This window comes from Cololabis saira, chromosome 6 (assembly GCF_033807715.1).
Source record: "Cololabis saira isolate AMF1-May2022 chromosome 6, fColSai1.1, whole genome shotgun sequence".
Taxonomy (NCBI): domain Eukaryota; kingdom Metazoa; phylum Chordata; class Actinopteri; order Beloniformes; family Belonidae; genus Cololabis; species Cololabis saira.
In genome coordinates, this window is record NC_084592.1 from 6,981,562 (window position 1) to 7,005,760 (window position 24,199).

Below are 24,199 nucleotides of genomic sequence, written 5' to 3' on the forward strand. Positions count from 1 at the left end.
AATCAGTAAATCAAAATGCAAATGATCATTATTCAAATTCTACAGAGGAATGCGATTTTTAAGAAAAAGGAACTGAGGTGGAAGACGTACGTCGCTGCAGACCACTTTCATTTGTCTGGCATGGGTTGTATGTGGAGTGTCAGTTTCTTGGGTGAAATGAGCTCTTTCTTTGGCTGCCAGATCAGTGTAAAGGTACTGTAGGGAAAAAAAGCACACCATTTAGACACATTTATTAAGGTTAAAAGTAAATATACATATCCTATATTCTTCCCATAAGTAATACGTTTCAGCTTGCCTTGTTAGTCAGCTGCTGTGCCCATTTGACTCTTGTAATGTCCATAGAATCTGCAGTGGTGGAAACCTTAGCCATTTCCTCCTTGCTCTGGGCTTTGTAGATCAACTGAGAAGAGATTGACAGTAAAAGGTCAAGACAAACCTGTTTCAATTCGCCGAACCCTCAAATATTTGAAAAATCATAGATCTTGTTTGGAGACCAGACGTGGGTAACCTATGCTTATAGAGTGATACATAACTTACATTGCTCATATGTGTTTTCAACTCAGTCACACGCTGGTACTCTGGAGTGTCCAGAACCACAGAGAACTTAGCAAGATTCTTCTTGGCCTCCACTGGATAGTTTGTCTGTAAAAGTCAAAAACAGGTCATATTAAAGACGATGATGTCAGTGGAATAAACAGAAAATAATAAGAATAAGGAATAATGACAACGGAAGAGAAACCCATACCTTGAATTTGGTGATATTGCGGACATGGTTCATCTCTGGGGTGTCATACAAGAAGCAACCAATGCCTCTCAACCACATCAGATCCTCTTTGTATTTCAGCTACAAAAGTAAAATGGTTGAAAGAGGGGAAAAAGATTGAAGATTTGAACTTCAATTTTAAGTATTTGTTTATTTAGTTCATTCATTTATTTTACCATACCTCACTGGTGATGTCATTGACATGGTAACAGTGCAAAAGTTCAGGTGTGATAGGAAGAGAGATCAGCTGGCCTCTAGTGTTGTAGAATTTCTCTTTGTAGCAAAGCTAAAATGAAAAAGAGGGAAAAATGAACAGCACGTACTTCATCAAGTCACACAACTGAAAGAGTGAAGATGAATCTTATAGAGTATGCTAAAACGCTTCAGTACATCACTGAGGTGCGCTTGGTTCATCTTGACTTGTCTGATATCAGGAGTGTCGTAAGTGGTGTGGATCTTGCCCTTTAGCTTGTGGTAGGTCTCGCGATAGATACGCTGGGAAAACAAAGAGGCCACATATGAGACTCTGCTGTTGTCCGTAAAAACAATTCAAATGTATTCAAATAATTTGTCATGGCTTAAAATACAAAATGTTGGCAATGAGCGATCTTACATCATTGGTGATCTTATGTGCTTTCCTTGCATTGACAAAGTTGACGCCCTCTGGATGAAGAGTGTAAGACTTGGCCTTCGTCATCTCATAGGCTTCCTTGTATTTCACCTGCACAGATAAGAGCCAGAGTGAGGGATTCAGTGCATCACGATGCCATCAGGAACGCTGGTTAAAAGACAGTCAAAATCTTACATCGCTGGCGACCAAGCTGTTATGCTTAGCCTGGTTGATGAGTGGAGTATCGTTGGGCAGGGAGTAACCAGTGGGCATGGCCTGCTTGTTGGCCTCTTTGTACCAGTTCTGGGAAAAGAAAAAATGCCAAAGTGAGGTGGGATGATTTCCATCATGACCATTACATTTTACATAAATAAGTTGCACAAATAACATATGTACATATTAGATTGTACCATTTCACGGGGTTGCAGTTCTTACTATATATTACACAAAATAAGACAATTTGAGTCTAAATGCTGTCTTTTCTTAAGGGATGTTGTTTACTTTCTGCACTTTCTATATGCTATATGCTATATCTGCATTTTAATGTGTCAAAATGTGATTTAATTTGTCTGTGATATTAAATTTATATACAGTATAAACAACAGATTTGCTTTGGGTGCTCTGAAACTAAAATATTGAGAAATAATTCCAAAGCAAGTACAATGATTATAAAGGAATATAATAAGTACTCACATCGCTCTGAATGTAGTCGGCATGGCGTGCTCTCTCTGTTTCAATGGTAACAGCAGGGGAGCTGCTGGAGCCCTTGATATTAGTGTTGTAATCAAGGTGGTAGTGAAGCTGGAAAAGGAAAGGAAAAAATATGAACCATCCAGTGTAAATTATTTTCCCTTCAATTGTATGTGGATAGGAATGAGTAAATTATACAAGAGAACAAAAAAAAAAGCTTAAAAGCTCCATACATTGCTGAGGTTCTGGGCGTTCTGTTTGGCCGTCTCGTACACTGGAGTATCTGTTACCACAGAATACTCCTTGAATGCTTCAATACCTTTGGCTCTGTACTTGTTCTGGAGTAATAAAAAAAACGACAACGTCAAAACAATCAGTATTGCTTCCGGCTGGAAATCTGCAGAGCATAAAGGCAAGATAAAGAGAGTTGTGCATCAAGAAGAAACAAAAAACATTTCAAAGAGGAAATATCCAACATAAAAACATTTCTAAAAATTGTATTCAAAAAGGTGCAGAACGAAGATCTGAATGTGCTCACCTCACTCTGAAGGGTATCAGCATGTTTGACACGGAGGATCTCGGGAGTGTCCCAGGCGTAACAGCCAATACCCCTCAACCAGTTCAAATCATCCTTGTAGAAAACCTGAGGAGAAGTTACATGTAAATCAAACTGATTCAAATCTGTTTCAAAGTTAAGTGATTTGGTTCTGATGAGATTTTTTTTTCTAACACAGGGTTTAGAATATCATCGACAGAGACTATTAAAACATTTAAATTTCCTAAAATGCTTAGGCTCCTTTGATTCACACACTTTCACAAGTCACTCAGTGGGGTTTCCTTCAATTTAAATATGTTTATAGATATGAAAATGATGGAGGCAGATAAAGTTGTAGTTCTCACTTAAAGAATTTATGAAAAGAAACAATGTGCAAGAATGTAAGTGTAGGACAGAGACTCACATCGCTGAGCTGTTCATTGACTTTGCGGGCTTGGACGTACACCTGCATGTCCGGCATACAGATCCACTGGTGCAGATGCTTGCGGTAATTGATCTCGCTGACGGAGTTCTGGGTGTTGCGAGCAGACAAGATCTCCAGCATGTCTGGAGGAATATGGGTCTTGGTCTTGGTCTTCTCATAGTTGTCTCTGTACAGGCGCTGTGCAGATGGATAACAGGTACCTCTTTTAATTCACACATCATGTGTTATTATTATTATTGTCATTATAGTAAACGCATGCAAAGGGAAAATGACTAAACATATCTCACTCACATCAAGCACCAGCTTTCCGGCTTTGAGGCAACGAGCAGTGGCAGGATCATCTTCAATTGACTTGGGCAGACTGTAGAGGGATTTAAACCTCTCATAATCCTCCTTGTACTTCACCTAAGGGGTCAAGAGGTTTCACAAAGTATTTTAAAGGTGAACAATTAACATTATATCTGAGGTGACTAAGAAAAATGTTACAAATGGAATTTTAAGTTTAACTTACATTGCTAAGAACAATCTTTTGATGTTTGGCATGTTGCATGGCATGCGAGTCGTGTGGAATCTGGTAGCCTGTGGCTTTGACTTTCTCCCAGGCAGCGGTGTAGTGTTTCTATTGAAAGACAAATTGTAGTATTAAATGCAGGTCACAGCAATAAAACATTTCAAATCAAGAGGATTCTGAAAAGAAACCTGTGTATTAATTTTCTTACATTGCTGAAGAAGTGTTTGAAGTTGTGGCATCTGGCATAGTCGTGGGTATCCAGAACGGTGGTATACAGGTGCTTCTCCTTGTGATAAGCCTCCCTGTAGGTAAGCTGTGAGTAAGAGGTGTTTATTTAGCATTTTAGAAAAAGAGGTTTCTTTTTTTTTTCTTTTAAACATAGCACTTTTTAAAAAATACTTTAAAAAAAGAGCCCCCTCACCTCACTGGCCCAGGTGTGCCCCAGGACAGCAGTCACATACTCTGGTGTGTCCGTCACAATGGAGTAATTGTTGAATTCTTTCTTGGCATCTGTTCTGTATTTAAGCTACATGGGAATATATCAAAGAGAAGAAGCATTACGAAGTCATATTCACATTTGACTAGGTCAAATACGGATTTATATGATCCTATGCATTGTTGCTCACTTCACTTTGGAGTTCATAGGCCCTCTTGGCCCGAAGAATCTCGGGTGTGTCCCAGACAAAGCAACCAATACCCCTCATCCAGTTCAGGTCATCTTTGTAGTACACCTATGAGAACAGTTTAATGCACAAAAGAATATAATCAGTACTGGTTAAAAACATCCATCTTTTCAAATCTAGCTGATGGAATCTACTATTGCTTTTCTTCTATAATGTTTTTACCAATAAAACTGTGTAGGTACAAAAAAGTGTTTTCATAAAGAGGTGCTTGTGAAGTAAAAAGAAGTAAAAAAAGAAATCTATAATAAAGAAGATATTATTATAACTGTTTTGAGAAATGTGGCCATAAATCTACTACTACTACTACTAATGTAATTTAGCAGACACTTATATCCAGCACAAAAGAATAACCTACATCGCTGAGAATCTCATTAGTCTTGCGGGCGCGAATGGCGTCCTCCTGGTCGGGATGGCAGGTCCACTGGTGCAGGTATGTGCGGTACAGGACGTCGCTCAGCATGTCCTGGCACCGCTTAGCCACCTGGTTAGCAATGACGTCAGGTGGGATGTGGGTCTTGAGCTTGCTTTGATTGTAGTCCTTGTGGTAGACCCTCTGGTAAAAAATGGATAAGAACAAAATTAATCCTATTCTCATTTGTAAAAGCAATAATTGACATTAATAATTAACATTGAAGATAATCTTTTTACCACATATTATCAATCTTCTAAATCAAGACTTTATCTTCCTAAAGTATATTTTTTTTATTAGTAGAAATCTAGGTACTACTATTGGAATTCTTTGCATCTCGCTGTACTCGTGGTATACTCCTAGTATTTTTCATTGATACAGTAAATAAAAACCGTAGCCATGGAATAGACGGCCAGATAATTATACTGTACATATCTTACCAATCCCTTGTTCTTCTCCTGTTCTCCGCAACGCATAACCTCTGGGAAGTCCACCAGTGTTCCAGCCATGTAATGGCCCTTCGCTTTCTCATGGGCATCCTTGTATTTGGCCTAGAACATCAAATTTAAAATATTTTTTACATATGTGGTTTGAAGATAATATATGATTTCATTACTATAAAAACATGTACACACTCACATCGCTAGCAATCTCCCTGCCCTTCTTGCCTCTGACCAGTGGGATGAATTCGTGGTCCAGCGTGTAACCTGTAGCCTTAGACTCGTCCCAATCCAATTTGTAATGTTTCTGGAGTGATAAATATTTGTCACAAACATTTTAGAAAGCCTGGGTAGAATGTTTGATGTACAATAAAAAAAGCAAATATAAATGAATTAAAATAAATGCATTAAAGTGCTATTTTACATTACCTCACTGATGTTCTTGGCCACCTCTCTGCTATGGGCCAGCAGAGGGGTATCATCGGAACCGATGTAATGACCCTTTTCAGCATTGAATGTCTCTTTGTATTTCAGCTGAGGTACAAAAAGAAATTCAAAATTGAATGTCAAATTTATCATTGCTGATAGATTGTATTCACTTTGATATTCAGCCTTATATATTTTAAACTGCATACATCACTGAGGTTTGCAGCATTCATTTTTGCCAAGACGAGCTCAGGACGGTCCACAACCAGGGTAAATTTCCCAAACCCTTCTTTGGCACCCTTCGTATAAAGCCTCTGCAAAAAAAAATTACGTGATTACGATAAGAGATAATGTGCTGGCAGAAAAACAGAACACTTCAAAGACTACATTTAATTAAGAAAACATACTTCATTAAGAATTTCCTGGGCTTTCTTGACTTTAACATGTTCCACACTACCACCAGCCATCCAGCCGCAGCCACGAAGCCATTCCAGATCAGCTTTATAGATAACCTGCAGACGGAAACAAAAACGTGTTTTTAGAGTGACGTCAGACTTTCCTGAAACTTTACTGTAAGAATGTGAGAACTCCTTGTTTGATTGCTCACATCACTTTGTAGTTCATAGGCTTTGCGGGCCTGGATGACATCATTTTGGTCTGGCATACAGGTCCAGTTGTGCAGACGAGTTCTGTAGTTCTCATCATTCACTTGGATCTGGCATTTCTTGGCTAGTTCAAACTGTAACATGTCCACTGGCAGCTTGAACTTGGTCTTGGACATGTTGAAGTCCTTCTTGTACAGAGCATCACTAGCTATCCTGGCTGAATTCAGAGCCAGCATGATCAGAGGATCATCCCGGACACTGAGGGCTCCAATATGGTGACCAACCTGCTTACGGTAGCTCTCTAGATACTTATGCTAAAGGACATAAAAAATAAAAAGCATGTTATCAATTCCAGTACAGCAAGTACATACATGTTGACTTATTTTCAATTAAATCTCAAATAATCCTAATAAATGAAATAAGCAGATGCAACTTGGTCCCGGTACTCACTTTACTTTGCACATTACTTGTATGGATGCACTGCTTAATTGGTACAGCATCTCCTGGCATGAAGTATCCAGTGGCTTTCACCTTGTCCCATGCTTGGGTGTACAGTTTCTAAAAGGTATAGATCATTGTTATTATAATACTGCACCAGCTGATGTTAAACAAAGATAATACTAATGCAAGATTAAGTATTGTTGAACTGAAATGTATGGCAAAGACTTCCAACTGAAGCCTTTCTTACCGGGTGAACATTTTTAGCCACCTCTCTGGCTGTGATAAGAGTTGGCGAGTCCGTCAGTGTGTACTTTGTCTTGTCCTTGTGCCAAGCCTCACGATATTTGGCCTAAACAGAATGAGAAACAATAATGCAATTACCTGAGAGCCAAAATCTGATATTTTCTTATGTTTTTGGTAAAGAACAATGTCAACGGCCTCATAATAGCAGAGAGTCATCCTCACCTCATTTAAAACATCAGCTGCATTTTTGGCACAGGCAATATCAACTCTGTCCGTGGGAACAGTGTATTTCTGGTCATCCAATTTGACACGGTAGCCCCTCTGTAACAAAAAAAAAGGGAAGTGCACATAAAACACAAGACAGAAATTAGTGAAACTACATCTGCCTTTTTCTTAAATACACATTTAAGATTAAGATTTGATGTACCAATGTGAGGTTAGTCAAGGGTCAACTTACCTCAGCAAGGATCTTCTGCGCATGCTTCACCTTCATAACATCCACACACTCATGTGGCACCCATCCGCAGCCACGCAACCATTCCATGTCAGCTTTGTACACCGCCTTGAGGGGAGAAAAAAAGATTTATTTTAACAAAGTTTGTAATTTCTATTGGCAATAATCACATTGTAAGAGATTCTTAAACAGAAAACTTTTATTATCATGATGAACTTACATCACTTTGGAGATCATAGGCCTTTCTGGCCTGGACCACGTCGTTGGAGTCTGGCAGACAAGTCCACTGGTGCAGATGAGTCCTGTAGTTGAAATCATTGACTTGGATCTGGCATTTCTTGGCCAGTTCAAGATTCAGCATGTCCACTGGCAGGTGGAACTTGGTCTTGGACTTGTTGAAGTCCTTCTTGTACAGAGCGTCACTGGCAATCTTGGCTGAGTTCAGAGCCAGCATGATCAGAGGATCATCCTGGACGCAGCGGGCCCCAATGTGGTGGCCAACCTGCGCACGGTATCCTGTCTTGTACTTGTACTGATAGGGAATTAACAAAAGGTTCGTGAAAATTCAGCAAGTAGGACACTAAATGAAATAAAGTTGTCGGTTTTTTATTTATTTTCTTACATCACTAACGATATCTCTGGAAGCTCTAGCTTTCAACACAGAGATAGCATCCTCCTTGATGTGGTAGCCTTTGGCTTTCTGGTCATCCCATCCCTTTGTGTACAGTTTCTATTCAAAACAAGAAAAACACACACATAAAAAGTACTCATTAGCGGTAGCCAATAGTAGTCAACTGACATTTCAGAATGGAAATGGCTGTTATATTGCTATTACAGTGTGAAATAGTACAAACTTACATTGCTGATAGAGATGGCATTTGCCTTTGCCAGTTGAAAGTCGGGGGCGTCGTGTGGGATGTGAATGCTGACCTTCTCTTTATCCCAGACTTCCCGATATTTCCACTGTCCAAAAGAAAGGAAAAACAAATACATGAGTATTTTGTATAAATATCTTTTTTTGATATTTATGAAATTTCATCAAGGGAATCCATTAAGGGTAAAGCATTATTACGCACAGGACTGAGGTTGTCAGAATTTTGCTTGGATAAGACAATAGCCGGGAGGTCGACGACACTGGTGAACTTGACGGTGCTTGGGGGCTGGCGGTAGAGCCTTTCATTCAGAACGGCCTGAGCATGTCTGGCTTTGAGAACATCCACACTGTCATGTGGTGACCAGCCGCATCCTCTCAGCCACTCCATATCAGCTTTGTAAACAGCCTGAAAAACAAGTTCAAGGTTCATCCATTTAAATATGATTTTTGTTGACAGCAGGATGATTTATTGAGATATTTTCATAAAACTGGTAAAAAAAAGAAAGAAAAAAAGAAGAAGTTACTGAATATTTTGCAAACTAAGTGATTATGTTACAGGTTTTTAAACAATAAAAGCATAGTAATACTAAAATAACTATGAGCAAAATTTAAATAAAAAGATCAAACTTGGGTACATACATCACTCTGCAGGTCATAGGCCTTTCTGGCCTGGACCACATCGTTGGAGTCTGGCAGACACGTCCACTGGTGCAGGTGAGTCCTGTAGTTGAAGTCATTGACTTGTTGCTGGCATTTCTTGGCCAGTTCCACAGTTAGCATGTCTACTGGGAGGTGGAACTTCGTCTTCGTCTTATTGAAATCCTTCTTGTAGATATTGTCGCTGGAGATCCTGGCTGCATTAGCAGCTAACATAATCAATGGGTCGTCTTTAACGCTGAGGGCACCAATATGATGACCACATTGCGCGCGGAATCCAGCCTTGTATTTGTACTGAAAATCAGAGAAATTCCCTTAAGTTTTATATCACATTCAACCTAACACTTTAAAAAGAAATCGGCAACTGGGAAAGTGGCTTGTAAAGGACTGGTGGGCAGTATGCAAGTCTTTACAACGGAGGGAAACTTACATCACTGGCAATGTCACGGTGTGACCTGGCTGCCAGAACAGAAATGGCATCTTTCGGAAGATGGTAGCCCTTGTTGATGGCGTTCACAAAACCTTCACGGTAATGTTTCTGGAGAAACAAGAATGAACCTGTAAGTGTCATATATGCTATACGCTGCAGGTTATGACAGAAAAGGATCTACACACAAAACTGGGAATTTATAAAGATGCATACAATACTCAACAATTAGAGACAACATAGTGACCTCTAATGTATTAATTATAAATAAAAGCGTGTGAAAAGACACTGACCAGACTGGTGTTGAGTTTATTCTGCTTGGCCAGGAGAATCTCAGGAGTGTCAGCCATGACATGGAGGTTGGTCTTATCGTTCTCCCAGGCAGCAACATAGTTTTTCTGTAAACAGTAGTTTAAAAATAGATATTAATATCATTTATGAATTAATATATAAATATATTGGAATTTTATTTTATCTGAATGAAAATTAATTTTAAAGAAACAAAAAGCTTGCCATGTCATTCATTCAGTAAAATGGGATTTCTGTACCTTGTTCATGATCTCGTTATTGGCCATAGCAAGAACATATGGAATGTCAGTTGTGTTGGCGGTGAACTTGAAGGTGCTGGGATGCTGGCGGTACTTCCTTTCACTCAGAGCATCAGCTGCTTTCTTGGCTTTCTCCACATCAATTGAACCAATCGGCACCCATCCCGTTCCCCTGATCCATTCCATGTCAGCCTTGTACACGGCCTACAAGCAGGAAGGCAAGAGAGGTTACAATTACACTTAAAAAAAAAACGAAATTGGTAAGTGTTGGGAAGACATGAGATATTTTCTTTACTTACATCGCTCTGCAAGTCATAAGCTTTTCTGGCCTGGACCACGTCGTTGGAGTCTGGCAGACACGTCCAGTTGTGCAGATGAGTCCTGTAGTTGAAATCATTGACTTGGATCTGGCATTTCTTGGCCAGTTCAAGATTCAGCATGTCCACTGGCAGGTGGAACTTGGTCTTGGACTTGTTGAAGTCCTTCTTGTACAGAATATCACTGGCAATCTTCCCTGAGTTCATAGCCAGCACGATCAAAGGATCATCTTTGACGGTGAGGGCTCCAATGTGGTGGCCAACCTGCTTACGATATCCTGTCTTGTATTTGTACTGTGAAAGACAAAATTGAAAAAAAAAAAGTATACAAAGTAAGTATAAGCATATGCCAACAAAAAATAAAATAAGTATTTTATCAGGTCATGTGTAACATACATCACTGATGATTTCTCTTCCGTGTTTGGCAGCCTTAATAGAAATAGCATCAGCCTTCATGTTGTAGCCCTTCTTGAACAACCTGTCAACATCTTCCCTGTAATATTTCTGAAAAGGAAATGAAAATAAATAAGTATGTTAAATAAGTATGTAAGACCAGCAAAAATATGGGAAAACAAGACTCAGAAAAATAAGAGAAACATGTACATGGCTGATGATGTAAGCATTATGTCTGGAAAGCAACATTTCGGGCATGTCATGGGTCACGTGGGTCTTAATCTTGTCCGCCTCCCATGCGGCGTTGTAGTCTTTCTGTGGTGTTATAAAAAGAAGAGAGAAGAATTTAAAAAACATAATTCTAATCAACAGGGTGATAAACAAATCTGCAAAAATATCAAAATATAGATTTAAATGTTTTACCTTGTTCATGATATCAGCATTTGCTTTGGCTAAGACCATGGACATAGAATGCATGTCAGTTTTGAATTTGAATGTGTCTGGTGACTGCCTGTAAAGACGTTCACTGAGAATATTTCCAGCATGTTTGGCCTTCAGCACATCCACTGAACCAATGGGGACCCATCCCACACCAACGACCTCAGCCTTGTCAGCGTGGTATACAGCCTGACGGAGAAGGCACAGACATGCAAAAGTATGTAAACACAGTCACCTGGCACGTTACACCTACAGTAAGATGTCACATTGAGGCTTACATTGCTTTGGAGATCATAGGCCTTTCTGGCCTGGACCACGTCGTTGGAGTCTGGCAGACAAGTCCACTTGTGCAGATGAGTCCTGTAGTTGAAATCATTGACTTGGATCTGGCATTTCTTGGCCAGTTCAAGATTCAGCATGTCCACTGGCAGGTGGAACTTGGTCTTGGACTTGTTGAAGTCCTTCTTGTACAGAGCGTCACTGGCAATTTTAGCTGAGTTGAGAGCCAGCATGATCAGAGGATCATCATGGACGCTGCGGGCACCAATGTGGTGGCCAACCTGCGCACGGTAGCCTGTCTTGTACTTGTACTGTTGAAATAAAAAAAATATGGTTTGTGATTAAAGTTCAATGTCATTCACTTGACATCAATAAACTGACACGTGGTGTTGTATGATTAACTCACATCGCTGATGATGTCCCTGTGGGCCTTGGCAGCCTTTACAGAGATCGCATCGCCAGGGAGGTGGTAGCCCTTGTTGATGAGGTTCTCGAAATCTTGTTTATATAATTTCTGCAAATAAAGACAAAAATGTTTCATTTTAAGTTATTAAAAAAAACACTTAAATTCTCCTTGTGGGACCTAATTACATGATGGTAAAGTTGGTTGAAGACATTTTTCAAAAGACTATAAAAATCTTATCCGTCTGATCCTTCAAGTACGGTAACTGTAAACTGAACGAGTAAATGAAATAGCAGACAGAAAGTGGAAAAACTATTCTTGCTGACATAGCTAAGATCAAACATCAAACAGATCAGGATTGTAACCCTGTTCTAATGGAGGATTGTTCTCAGACTAACATTGCTTATGTTGATAGCATTCTGGTGAGCGAGGTGAATCTCAGGAAGGTCATGGTTGATGTGCAGCTTTGTCTTTTCCTTCTCCCATGCGTCTATGTAGAGGCTCTTTAGAAACACACACAAAAACAACAGTGTCAGTCAATGCTTTTAACCTGAGACAAAACAGGAAAAAAAATCTTTACAAATCAGGAATATGGTCAAATTTACCTTGTTCATTGTCAAAGCATTATGTTTTGCCAACACAATTTCAAGGCTATCCAGGGGACTTGTGAATGGAACAGTGCTGGGGTGTTGGCGGTAACTTCTTTCACTCAAAATCTCACCAGCCTTTTTAGCTTTCATTACATCAATTGAGCCAATGGGGACCCAGCCCGTACCCTGGAGCCACTTCAGGTCAGATTTGTAGACAGCCTGTGAAGCACATTTTTGTTATAATGTGTGTCATGAACATCAATTTAAAATTGGGTCTGAAACAAATATGAGTGATACTCACATCACTCTGTAGGTCATAGGCATGTCTGGCCTGGACCACGTCGGTGGAGTCTGGCAGACACGTCCAGTTGTGCAGATGAGTCCTGTAGTTGAAATCATTGACTTGGATCTGGCATTTCTTGGCCAGTTCAAGATTCAGCATGTCCACTGGCAGGTGGAACTTGGTCTTGGACTTGTTGAAGTCCTTCTTGTACAGAGCGTCACTGGCAATTTTGGCTGTGTTCAGAGCCAGCATGATCAGAGGATCATCCTGGACGCAGCGGGCCCCAATGTGGTGGCCAACCTGCGCACGGTATCCTGTCTTGTACTTGTACTAGAGAAAATAAAGGTAAGAGTTTTATCAACAAATTCTGTTGAAGGAACAATACATGAGAGCTGTTGTGGACTACAAACACATGCACACAAACTTACATCGCTTGCAATAACAGTGGATTATTGTTTAATCCAAAAAGTGAAAAATGGGTAAAACAAAACAAAATATATTTTTGTTTAAATCAAACAATATTTAATCCCCTGCGCAATGTCCATCTAAAATGAGACACTGGAGAAACTGCTTGCTATAATGAAAACCCCTCTTCTGCATGTTTAAAATAAATCTCAATAAAGTGTCATTTTGAAGCTGAATAACTATAATGAAACACTTACATCACTGGCAATGTTTCTATGTTGTCTGGCAGCAATGATGGAAATGGCGTCGTTGCGCAGGTCATAGCCCTTCATCTTGTCATCGTCGTGTGCCTGTCTGTACTTTTTCTGTAAACAAATACAAGTTGAAGGCAGGTATTTCAATCAATCGATCAAAAATACATTATTAATCCCCTAAGGGAAATGAATCGATTTCTAGTAAAAATAAGTCACGTATGTGTTCACAACTGTTCATTCCTTACATACCAAGCTGTAGTTGTGACTGTTTGCTTTGGCTAGAAGAACTTCCATGGCATCAGGCATGACATGGATATTCGTCTTCTCTTTGTCCCAGACTTGAGTGTATGATTTCTGCAATAACAGATGGCACCAACACAAACATTTATTATCTTTGAAACATAGTAGGCTTGTGTAATACAATATAATCCTTCTAGTATGACATTACTTTATTATCAATTTAATTGTTTTCATTTTACTTTCATACCTTGTCCATAACGTGAGCATTGGCTTTAGCCAGCACCATGGGCATGTCCTCAGTAGTGCCTTTGAATTTGAAGTTGCTTGGGTGCTGACGATAGTTTTTCTCACCCAGGATCTCACCAGCTTTCTTCGCCTTCTCAATATCCAGTGAACCTATGGGCACCCATCCAACACCTTGCTGCGCCTTCCAATCCTCCTTGTAGATAGCCTAAAAGATACAAAGTGTTCATTGTGATGTAAATATCAATAATTGCACAATTAAATCAAATCATCCTAACATCCCAGATGTTGCAAGGACTACATTTTTTTTAGAAAATTCTACTCACATCGCTATTTATAGCATAGGCATGTCTGGCCTGGACCACGTCATTGGAGTCTGGCAGACAAGTCCACTTATGCAGATGAGTCCTGTAGTTGAAATCATTGACTTGGATCTGGCATTTCTTGGCCAGTTCAAGATTCAGCATGTCCACTGGCAGGTGGAACTTGGTCTTGGACTTGTTGAAGTCCTTCTTGTACAGAGCGTCACTGGCAATTTTGGCTGTGTTCAGAGCCAGCATGATCAGAGGATCATCCTGGACGCTGCGCGCACCAATGTGGTGGCCAACCTGTGCCCGGTATCCTGTCTTGTACTTGTACTGTTAATATGGAAAAACAGAGCTCATTGAAGTAAAATGTATGGAGAAAAGGAATAATGTAAACACTATTTTTTAGCCTGTTTCACAAATTGAGTTCAATATGATTTAAAATGCAATAATGTATTTTCAGATTAATTGACGATTAAATATTGCAAACAGAACAAAATAAATTATTTTACATCGCTGGCAATATCTCTGTGAGCTTTTGCTGCAAGAATGGAAATGGCATCATTGCGCAGGTCATATCCCTTCAGCTTGGCATCTTCATACGCCTGCTTGTACTTTTTCTGCATAAAAATAAAAACAAATAATAATGATAATGTCAGGCATCTCTTATTTACTGTAAGATTATGATGCTGTTTCAAAAACGATAGCAACACCTTGTGTAGAGGGACTCACCTCACTGGCGATGCCACTGTTTGCCTTGGCCAGAAGGATACTCATAGCATCAGGCATGACATGGATGCTGGTCTTGTCATTCTCCCAGGCTTGAATATAAGCGCTCTGAAAAGTTAGATTTATGCGAGTTATTATAGCACATACCAACATTCAGAAATGTATTTTCTAGTGCTGTCAAGCGATTAAAAAAATGGAGCGATTAATTAATTAAGATCTGTAATTAATTAATCGAATTAATTGCTTTTTTAATCGCACCTTAAAATTGCTGAGAAAAGCCCTAAACTTGTGGTGTTTTCATTTGAATTCATTACATTATTGTGGCAGATCAAAACATTGATATATAACAAGAAAAAAAAAGTGGCTTTATAAAGTCATTTATTTATTTTTTAACAGACTTGAACAGATGCAGTCCTAGCTGTTTACATCCACTTGTTTACATCCAGTTAGAGATTAAAAAATAGATTAAACGATAAAAAAATAACGTGCTAAATATGCCTGTAATTAATTAATCGCATTTAACGTGCTAATTTGAGACCCTTAGGGGTAAATCCACAAAGAACAGATTGCGCCCGCAAATAGCGCTGTGAATTGCGCCGCATTTGCGCCCGCAATTTGCCCCGCTTTAAGGTCCTATTCACAAAAGATTTTGCTCTAATGATATGCCGGCGCAAACACGCCCATAAAGTTTTGCGGCTGAGTGCAATTTGCACTTGTCTCAGTAAGTGAGCGGAGCTGTTTCCAGTGTTCTCCATATTTCTGCACACACATTGGTCCATAATGAAAACTGCAGAAATAAAAAATAAAGCGAGTGAAAATAAAACGCCATGAGGCGCAAGGGCCGCAATTTCCACTGGGAACAGGGGGGACATGCCCCCCCACTTTTCAAACTCATGCTTTTGCCCCCCCCCCAAGCTTTTTTACAGTTTAAGAACTAACAGTAGGCTCAGCCTGTAAATCATCAAGACACTGTGCGAAGACGGGACGGGAGCCCGCTCCCCCTCCTCCCTCCTCCCTCCGTGCTGCTCAAGGATGATTTATGGTTCCGCGTTAAATCGACGCAGACCATACGGCGTAGGTTACGCGGCTGGCGCACCGTACAGTGCGCGTCGCCCCGTACCCTACGGCGTAAACCTACGGCGTAGGCTCTGCGTCGATTTAAAGCGGACCATTATTTAGGCATAATTAGGCTTAACTAGTGTGTGCGTGTGTGACAGACGTGCATGGGACGATTGTGAAATACGGAATAAACTGTTTTATATGAATTCTAATTCCGAATTACGTAACAATTCTGTATTTCAAGGGACGGGTGGCAAGCCCACTCACCGCGACTGCATCTCCAGCAGCAGCTGAGAGTCCTGACTGACGCTGAGCTTCACAGGGACACGATCAGCGCTATTTTATTATAAGTCTGATATATGTTGTGATATGTGATGACATTATTAAGCTGTTAAACACACACATTCTAGATTTATATGTTTATATGGTGGAATTGTTTGTAATAAAGCAGCCCCTCCTGGATGAATCCTGAGCTCCTGTTATTTTTATTTTTAAATCCGAGATAAGTCCACAACCCCACTTGATCTGACTGTGTACAGTCATGTCTGACTATAGATTTCACCCTTAATATCATTCAGTATCACACAGGCTTGAATGACATTGAAGAGAGAGAGAAACAGAGAGATGGGGAGTGAGGAGTGAGTTTGCGCGCAGTTAATACACGCTTCCAAAAGACGGTATTTGCTCCACTATTTTTGTGTGTGGCAAATAGCGCTGGCCTTTGTGAATTAGACGGTTTTTGCAATGAGGCTTATTTGCATAGAAAGGGGGCAATTTTGCGCCGAATGTATGAATATTACCTAATTTACATGCATGCAAATGGCACAGGCGTACAATGCCACTATTTGCTTGGCAGCGCAGTTTGTGTAGCAATTCGCCCTTTGCGGGTGCTTTGTGAATTAGACGCTCTCTTTTTGTCTCATTTGCACCGGTTTAGCGGCCGCAAAAGCCGTGCAATCCTTTTGTGGATTTACCCCTTAGTATTTTCATGTATTCAAAATAATATTGACACTGAAATCAGCAAAATACTAGCTCTGCTGGTTTGAAGAGATAAAACGTCTGAATTAGATTAATAATTCTGAATCTAGCCAAGCAGAGAACGTTTTGGGCAGCTGATTTTTTTCCTTTTGTTTTGTATAAATGATATTACAACGATTGGATAACATCTTGTAGAAGTTAGAAGAAAAGTATAATCCTTGTTCAGAGAGGATTCCTCTGGTTTTTGGTGTCAAAATATAGTGGTCAACATTTTAAGTGGATCAAAAACACACACTTACATGTTATGGTGCAATTTTTAACAATGCTTGTTCTTGTCATAGGACAACTATGATGAAATGTTTTGATCCACTTCAAATATTGATTACTACCATATCTATGTAAAAAATAATATTCTGGTCAATTTGTCCCTTTCCCATGATGCTATACTATCTGGCATCCTTAAATGTTTAAATAAATCTGCAGAAATAGAAAGATCAAATGATAAAGACAAAGGAGAAGAAAACAGTGAAGGGATACATTTAAATGTTTCATACCTGGTTCATGACGTGAGCATTGGCTTTAGCCAGCACCATGGGCATGTCCTCAGTAGTGCCTTTGAATTTGAAGTTGCTTGGGTGCTGACGATAGTTTTTCTCACCCAGGATCTCACCAGCTTTCTTCGCCTTCTCAATATCCAGTGAACCTATGGGCACCCATCCAACACCTTGCTGCACCCTAAAATCTGTCTTGTATATATGCTGACAAAACATAGGGCAAGTATAGTTGTGGTAAGCTTTGACTTTTAAATAAAAGAAAAAGCATTCATAAACACTAAAACATTTTATAAAATTATACTCACATCGCTCTGTATGTCATAGGCATGTCTGGCCTGGACCACGTCGGTGGAGTCTGGCAGACAAGTCCACTTGTGCAGATGAGTCCTGTAGTTGAAATCATTGACTTGGATCTGGCATTTCTTGGCCAGTTCAAGAGCCAGCATGTCCACCGGCAGGTGGAATCTGGTCTTGGACTTGTTGAAGTCCTTCTTGTACAGAGCGTCACTGGCAATTTTAGCTGAGTTGAGAGCCAACATGAGCAGAGGATCATCCTGGACGCTGCGGGCACCAATGTGGTGGCCAACCTGTGCCCGGTATCCTGTCTTGTACTTGTACTGTTAATATGGAAAAACAGAGCTCATTGAAGTAAAATGTATGGAGAAAAGGAATAATGTTAACACTATTCTTTAGCCTGTTTCACAAATTGAGTTCAATATGATTTAAAATGCAGTAATGTATTTTCAGATTAATTGACGATTAAATATTGCAAACAGAACAAAATAAATTATTTTACATCGCTGGCAATATCTCTGTGAGCTTTTGCTGCAAGAATGGAAATGGCATCATTGCGCAGGTCATATCCCTTCAGCTTGGCATCTTCATACGCCTGCTTGTACTTTTTCTGCATAAAAATAAAAACAAATAATAATGATAATGTCAGGCATCTCTTATTTACTGTAAGATTATGATGCTGTTTCAAAAACGATAGCAACACCTTGTGTAGAGGGACTCACCTCACTGGCAATGCCACTGTTTGCCTTGGCCAGAAGGATACTCATAGCATCAGGCATGACATGGATGCTGGTCTTGTCATTCTCCCAGGCTTGAATATAAGCGCTCTGAAAAGTTAGATTTATGCGAGTTATTATAGCACATACCAACATTCAGAAATGTATTTTCTAGTGCTGTCAAGCGATTAAAAAAATGGAGCGATTAATTAATTAAGATCTGTAATTAATTAATCGAATTAATTGCTTTTTTAATCGCACCTAAAAATTGCTGAGAAAAGCCCTAAACTTGTGGTGTTTTCATTTGAATTCATTACATTATTGTGGCAGATCAAAACATTGATATATATAACAAGAAAAAAAAGTGGTTTTATAAAGTCATTTATTTATTTTTTAACAGACTTGAACAGATGCAGTCCTAGCTGTTTACATCCACTTGTTTACATCCAGTTAGAGATTAAAAAATAGATTAAACTATAAAAAAATAACGTGCTAAATATGCCTGTAATTAATTAATCGCAATTAACGTGCTAATTTGAGACCCTTAGTATTTTCATGTATTCAAAATAATATTGACACTGAAATCAGCAAAATACTAGCTCTGCTGGTTTGAAGAGATAAAACGTCTGAATTAGATTAATCATTCTGAATCTAGCCAAGCAGAGAACGTTTTGGGCAGCTGATTTTTTTCCTTTTGTTTTGTATAAATGATGTTACAACGATTGGATAACATATTGTAGAAGTTAGAAGAAAAGTATAATCCTTGTTCAGAGAGGATTCCTCTTGCTTTTGGTGTCAAAATATAGTGGTCAACATTTTAAGTGGATCAAAAACACACACTTACATGTTATGGTGCAATTTTTAACAATGCTTGTTCTTGTCATAGGACAACTATGATGAAATGTTTTGATCCACTTCAAATATTGATTACTACCATATCTATGTAAAAAATAATATTCTGGTCAATTTGTCCCTTTCCCATGATGCTATACTATCTGGCATCCTTAAATGTTTAAATAAATCTGCAGAAATAGAAAGATCAAATGATAAAGACAAAGGAGAAGAAAACAGTGAAGAGATAAATTTAAATGTTTCATACCTGGTTCATGACGTGAGCATTGGCTTTAGCCAGCACCATGGGCATGTCCTCAGTAGTGCCTTTGAATTTGAAGTTGCTTGGGTGCTGACGATAGTTTTTCTCACCCAGGATCTCACCAGCTTTCTTCGCCTTCTCAATATCCAGTGAACCTATGGGCACCCATCCAACACCTTGCTGCACCCTAAAATCTGTCTTGTATATATGCTGACAAAACATAGGGCAAGTATAGTTGTGGTAAGCTTTGACTTTTAAATAAAAGAAAAAGCATTCATAAACACTAAAACATTTTATAAAATTATACTCACATCGCTCTGTATGTCATAGGCATGTCTGGCCTGGACCACGTCGGTGGAGTCTGGCAGACAGGTCCAGTTGTGCAGGCGGGTGATGTAGTTGAAATTGTTGACTTGGATCTGGTTTTTCTTGGCCAATTCAAATGATATCATGTCCACTGGCAGGTGGAACTTGGTCTTGGACTTGTTGAAGTCCTTCTTGTACAGAGCGTCACTGGCAATTTTAGCTGAGTTGAGAGCCAACATGAGCAGAGGATCATCCTGGATGCTGCGGGCACCAATGTGGTGGCCAACCTGTGCCCGGTATCCTGTCTTGTATTTGTACTAGAGAAAATAAAGGTAAGAGTTTTATCAACAAATTCTGTTGAAGGAACAATACATGAGAGCTGTTGTGGACTACAAACACATGCACACAAACTTACATCGCTTGCAATAACAGAGTTGGCTTTCGCAGCCAGGATTGCAATGGCATCGCCACGAACGTGATGGCCCTTCTGCTTTGACAGCTCATTATCCAGTTTGTACAGTTTCTGAAGCAAGAGAGAATAGCAAAACAAAACAACAACCAAAATAATGTTTTATTTTAACAATGTTAATAAGTGGGTTCATTTTAAAATCCTTAAGTTTATGCAAATCACGACTGATCACTGACAAATGTGTGACGTAAATTTTAGGTAATGGACTGTACCTCACTGTAGTGTTTCTTGTTTTCTCTTGCCAGAGCGATGCTCATATCATCCGGCGTGACATGGATCGTAGTCTTGTCAGTTTCCCAGGCTTTGGTGTACGATTGCTAAAAAGAAAAATGAATGTGCTTGGATTTCAGAGAAAAAGAAAAGAATATCTGGCAAATTCATGAGTAGTCCTGTTCAATACCTTATCCATAATGTGGTTGTTGGCACTGCATAGAACCAGGTCCATAGAGTGCATGTCTTTGGTGAATTTGAAGTTACTGGGTGGTTGACGGTACAGTTTCTCATTTAAGGCCTTTCCAGCCGTTTTTGCTTTCTCGACATCCAGGGATCCAACCGGAACCCATCCAAGTCCTTTCACGCACAACTCGTAATCCTTTTTGTAGTGGTTCTGAGTTCAATATAAACAAAATGAGTATTCATTTCTCAATGCAGTAGTTACAAAAGTTATATTAAAGAACACTGTGAAATTCACATAAAAGTTTAACAAATCAGCATGATAGAAATAAATAAAAATGTTGAGTAACATTCTCTACATACATCACTGGCAATAAACTGCATGTGACGAGCCAGTTGCAGATTCATGGCATCAGGGAGCACGGTGTAGCGGGGGATAATACTCCTGTATCCAGCAAAGGTCTGAACGGCAGAGGCGTGCTTGGCCTGGGCCAAACTCATCATGTCCACTGGGCTGTGAAACTTCAGCTTGGACTTGTGGTAATCCTTCTTGTAGTTCTTGTCACTCTGCAGTTTAGCAATCTCCATGTAGTGAACCAGCAGAGGGTCGTCCTGGATGCTGCGGAAGCCAACATGGTGGCCTTTGGCCTTCTGATAGGCCTGCTTGTACTTGTACTGTGATAATAAATAAATACTTGTTTATTATATATGACTGGCTGCAGGTAATACATTTCTTTCTGTGGCATAGGAATTTATTACGAACTTACATCACTGGCATGATTGGTATTGGATCTGGCTGCCAGAATGGAAATGGCATCTGGTTTGAGGTTGTATCCCTTATTGGCCATCTCCACAAGCCCTGCTTTGTAAAGTTTCTATAAAAGAAGGCAATCAAAGTAAAAAAAGAAATGAAACGTTATTTACACAAAGCAATCAATACAAACCAGATAAAATATCAGCTATTAAAAGAAAGAATTTGATCACTTCAATTCCTTACATCGCTCATATTGTGCGCATTAGCCTTAGCCAGGACAATCTCAGGGGCATCTGACATCACATGGACTTTGACTTTGTCTTTTTCCCATGCATCGGTATATGCTTTCTGAAAACAAAGACATCAGAAAAATAAATAAATAATGATGGTTATTAAGACAATTACAACAATACTGCTAGGGCACAGTTAAACAATTGTTACCTTGTCCATGATGTGGTTGTTGGCCGCTGCCAGAGTTAAGTCCATGGAGTCCATCAGTTTTTTGAACTGGAATTTGGATGGATGAGTGCGATACCTGTTGTCACTCTGAATTAAACTACCAAGTTTGGCAGTCTCCACCCCCAGTGAACCAATGGGGACCCATCCACTGCCTCTGACAAAGTTATTCCAATCAAACTTGTAGTTATACTGAAAAGAACACAAGACCTCATGAATGAAGGGGTGACGTTGTAGCAATCTAATGTTTTCAAAAATGGAATTAATCTGTACATAAGCCTGCTGGCTTTGGAAACTGTCAAACTTACGTCACTAGCCTGGAAATTCATAGTACGTGCATGTTGCAGGTTCATGGCATCAGGGAGGAGAGCGTTAGAGTGATGGATGCGTCTGTATCCTGCCATGGTCTGAACGGCAGAGGCGTGCTTGGCCTGGGCCACACTCATCATGTCCACTGGGGTGTGATACTTCAGCTTGGCCTTGTGGTAATCCTTCTTGTAGTTCTTGTCACTCTGCAGCTTAGCCAGCTCCATGTAATGAACCAGCAGAGGGTCGTCCTGGATGCTGCGGAAGCCAACATGGTGGCCTTTGGCCTTGTTATAGGCCAGCTTGTACTTGTACTGTGATAATAAATAAATACTTGTTTATTATATATGACTGGCTGCAGGTAATACATTTATTTCTGTGGCATAGGAATTTATTACCAACTTACATCACTGGCATGATTGGTATTGGATCTGGCTGCCAGAATGGAAATGGCATCTGGTTTGAGGTTGTATCCCTTGTTGGCCATTTCTACAACGCCAGCTTTGTAAAATTTCTGTGAAAAAAAGAAGAAACCATACAAATGATTTTAGTGGACGTTATTTCAATTCCTGGATTGTGACAGTTGTGTCACTATGTAAAAACATTTGTTATAGACTGTATGTATTAAAATATACAAAATATTTTTGCTGCTAGTGAAAGCACAATCTCTACATTTCTTTTTTCTTTTTCAATTTTTCATGTAATTAATGCCTTACATTGCTCATGGTTACTGCATTAGCCTTGGCCAGCACAAAGTCAGGAGAATCTGTCTGGATGTGTGTGGTCGTTTTATCTTTGTCCCAAGCTGCAGTGTAGGCTTGCTGTAATGAAAGATATCAGAACAAAGATATACACTGTCAAACTTTGGGTGGTTCCCAGTTTATAGTTTGTGACGTGAGACATCCAAACATGCTGTACCTTGCTCATGATCTTGTTGTTAGCAGATGCCAGAGTCAAGTCCATGGAGTCCATCAATTTTTTGAACTGGAATTTGGATGGATGAGTGCGGTACCTATTGTCACTCTGAATCTCACCACCAACTCTAGCGTTCTCAACTCCAATTGAGCCAATAGGAATCCATCCAGTACCTCTGACACTGTTGTTCCAATCAAATTTGTAATGGTACTGGGAAAAAAACAACAATTAGGTAATAAGACACATCAAGTATTTCCTTGTAAGTAGTTTATCAAATACATGAATGAAGCATACAGTGTAGTTTCAATGGCTTTAAACATTGAAAATAATGTATTTAGATAAATGTCTCTGTTACTCACATCGCTTGCGATCATGTTCATGTTTGAACACAGATGCAGGTGCATGTTGTCAGGAAGAAGCTGGTAGCTATGATGGATCTTTTTGTATCCAGCCATGGTCTGAACAGCAGAGGCGTGCTTGGCCTGGGTCACACTCATCATGTCCACTGGGGTGTGATACTTCAGCTTGGACTTGTGGTAATCCTTCTTGTAGTTCTTGTCACTCTGCAGCTTAGCCAGCTGCATGTAGTGAACCAGCAGAGGGTCGTCCTGGATGCTGCGGAAGCCAACATGGTGGCCTTTGTCCTTCTCATAGGCCTTTTTGTATTGGAACTAAAAGAAAAGGGTAAATACAACGCTAATGTGTAAGCTATATATGGAACGATTTTCACGGAAAAAGTGATAAATGTCATCTTTTGCTAGCTAGATATATTGTATACGCATGTATTACATACATCACTGGCAATATGTCTGCCGTGCTTGGCATGGAGAATAGAAATAGCATCCGGCTTCATGTCATAACCCTTGGCAATATCTTCCACCCACTTCTGCTTGTAATGACTCTGCAAATAAATGAAAACGTGTTATTACGATGTTCTGGAGAATCATGATTGTGACAAATAATTGGACTTCTTGGCAAGGCACATTCTCTTAACTTGCATACAGGGCAATAAATCATTGTGAAAGTTACATACAGTATTACATATTTATATATACAGTAAACATTACATGCTCTTACCTCGCTAATAGACTGGGCATTGAATTTAGCTTGAAGGAACTCTGGGCTGTCATGTGGCAGATTATAGGTGTGCATGAATTTCTCACCAGAAGCTTTATATGCACTCTAAAGGGACAAAATGGAGAGTTAAAGATACATACTTGTAGAAGTTTTCTATGATATCATTGATCATTTTAATATAATTTAAAA

At 39.6% G+C, this 24,199-nt stretch overlaps 1 protein-coding gene across 17 annotated transcripts in view; it reads right to left on the bottom strand.

The window, feature by feature from the left end:
• neb (nebulin) overlaps nt 1–24,199 on the bottom strand; it is a 64,515-nt gene that overhangs the window by 26,203 nt on the left and 14,113 nt on the right. For 16 of the 17 annotated variants that reach the window (XM_061723128.1, XM_061723129.1, XM_061723139.1 and 13 more), the window contains 71 exons: nt 24,011–24,115; nt 23,727–23,834; nt 23,293–23,604; nt 22,937–23,143; nt 22,735–22,839; nt 22,425–22,532; nt 22,021–22,332; nt 21,698–21,904; nt 21,500–21,604; nt 21,270–21,377; nt 20,866–21,177; nt 20,510–20,716; nt 20,322–20,426; nt 20,056–20,163; nt 19,646–19,957; nt 19,341–19,544; nt 18,248–18,352; nt 18,028–18,135; nt 17,537–17,848; nt 17,232–17,435; nt 14,644–14,748; nt 14,424–14,531; nt 13,933–14,244; nt 13,611–13,814; nt 13,373–13,477; nt 13,127–13,234; nt 12,483–12,794; nt 12,197–12,400; nt 11,990–12,094; nt 11,595–11,702; nt 11,188–11,499; nt 10,895–11,098; nt 10,682–10,786; nt 10,475–10,582; nt 10,061–10,372; nt 9,762–9,965; nt 9,507–9,611; nt 9,217–9,324; nt 8,769–9,080; nt 8,332–8,535; nt 8,114–8,218; nt 7,878–7,985; nt 7,476–7,787; nt 7,259–7,363; nt 7,024–7,122; nt 6,806–6,907; nt 6,568–6,675; nt 6,120–6,431; nt 5,920–6,024; nt 5,722–5,826; nt 5,516–5,620; nt 5,286–5,393; nt 5,087–5,197; nt 4,593–4,790; nt 4,181–4,285; nt 3,976–4,080; nt 3,763–3,867; nt 3,555–3,662; nt 3,335–3,448; nt 3,023–3,220; nt 2,602–2,706; nt 2,297–2,401; nt 2,067–2,174; nt 1,569–1,676; nt 1,377–1,484; nt 1,154–1,258; nt 945–1,049; nt 746–844; nt 538–642; nt 296–400; nt 91–195 (listed from right to left, as the gene is read on the bottom strand). In XM_061723128.1, the coding sequence (XP_061579112.1) occupies nt 91–195; nt 296–400; nt 538–642; nt 746–844; nt 945–1,049; nt 1,154–1,258; nt 1,377–1,484; nt 1,569–1,676; nt 2,067–2,174; nt 2,297–2,401; nt 2,602–2,706; nt 3,023–3,220; nt 3,335–3,448; nt 3,555–3,662; nt 3,763–3,867; nt 3,976–4,080; nt 4,181–4,285; nt 4,593–4,790; nt 5,087–5,197; nt 5,286–5,393; nt 5,516–5,620; nt 5,722–5,826; nt 5,920–6,024; nt 6,120–6,431; nt 6,568–6,675; nt 6,806–6,907; nt 7,024–7,122; nt 7,259–7,363; nt 7,476–7,787; nt 7,878–7,985; nt 8,114–8,218; nt 8,332–8,535; nt 8,769–9,080; nt 9,217–9,324; nt 9,507–9,611; nt 9,762–9,965; nt 10,061–10,372; nt 10,475–10,582; nt 10,682–10,786; nt 10,895–11,098; nt 11,188–11,499; nt 11,595–11,702; nt 11,990–12,094; nt 12,197–12,400; nt 12,483–12,794; nt 13,127–13,234; nt 13,373–13,477; nt 13,611–13,814; nt 13,933–14,244; nt 14,424–14,531; nt 14,644–14,748; nt 17,232–17,435; nt 17,537–17,848; nt 18,028–18,135; nt 18,248–18,352; nt 19,341–19,544; nt 19,646–19,957; nt 20,056–20,163; nt 20,322–20,426; nt 20,510–20,716; nt 20,866–21,177; nt 21,270–21,377; nt 21,500–21,604; nt 21,698–21,904; nt 22,021–22,332; nt 22,425–22,532; nt 22,735–22,839; nt 22,937–23,143; nt 23,293–23,604; nt 23,727–23,834; nt 24,011–24,115 (11,175 nt within the window). The remainder of the gene's footprint in view (nt 1–90; nt 196–295; nt 401–537; nt 643–745; nt 845–944; nt 1,050–1,153; nt 1,259–1,376; nt 1,485–1,568; nt 1,677–2,066; nt 2,175–2,296; nt 2,402–2,601; nt 2,707–3,022; nt 3,221–3,334; nt 3,449–3,554; nt 3,663–3,762; nt 3,868–3,975; nt 4,081–4,180; nt 4,286–4,592; nt 4,791–5,086; nt 5,198–5,285; nt 5,394–5,515; nt 5,621–5,721; nt 5,827–5,919; nt 6,025–6,119; nt 6,432–6,567; nt 6,676–6,805; nt 6,908–7,023; nt 7,123–7,258; nt 7,364–7,475; nt 7,788–7,877; nt 7,986–8,113; nt 8,219–8,331; nt 8,536–8,768; nt 9,081–9,216; nt 9,325–9,506; nt 9,612–9,761; nt 9,966–10,060; nt 10,373–10,474; nt 10,583–10,681; nt 10,787–10,894; nt 11,099–11,187; nt 11,500–11,594; nt 11,703–11,989; nt 12,095–12,196; nt 12,401–12,482; nt 12,795–13,126; nt 13,235–13,372; nt 13,478–13,610; nt 13,815–13,932; nt 14,245–14,423; nt 14,532–14,643; nt 14,749–17,231; nt 17,436–17,536; nt 17,849–18,027; nt 18,136–18,247; nt 18,353–19,340; nt 19,545–19,645; nt 19,958–20,055; nt 20,164–20,321; nt 20,427–20,509; nt 20,717–20,865; nt 21,178–21,269; nt 21,378–21,499; nt 21,605–21,697; nt 21,905–22,020; nt 22,333–22,424; nt 22,533–22,734; nt 22,840–22,936; nt 23,144–23,292; nt 23,605–23,726; nt 23,835–24,010; nt 24,116–24,199) is intronic. The other variant, XM_061723143.1, reaches the window with a different exon arrangement.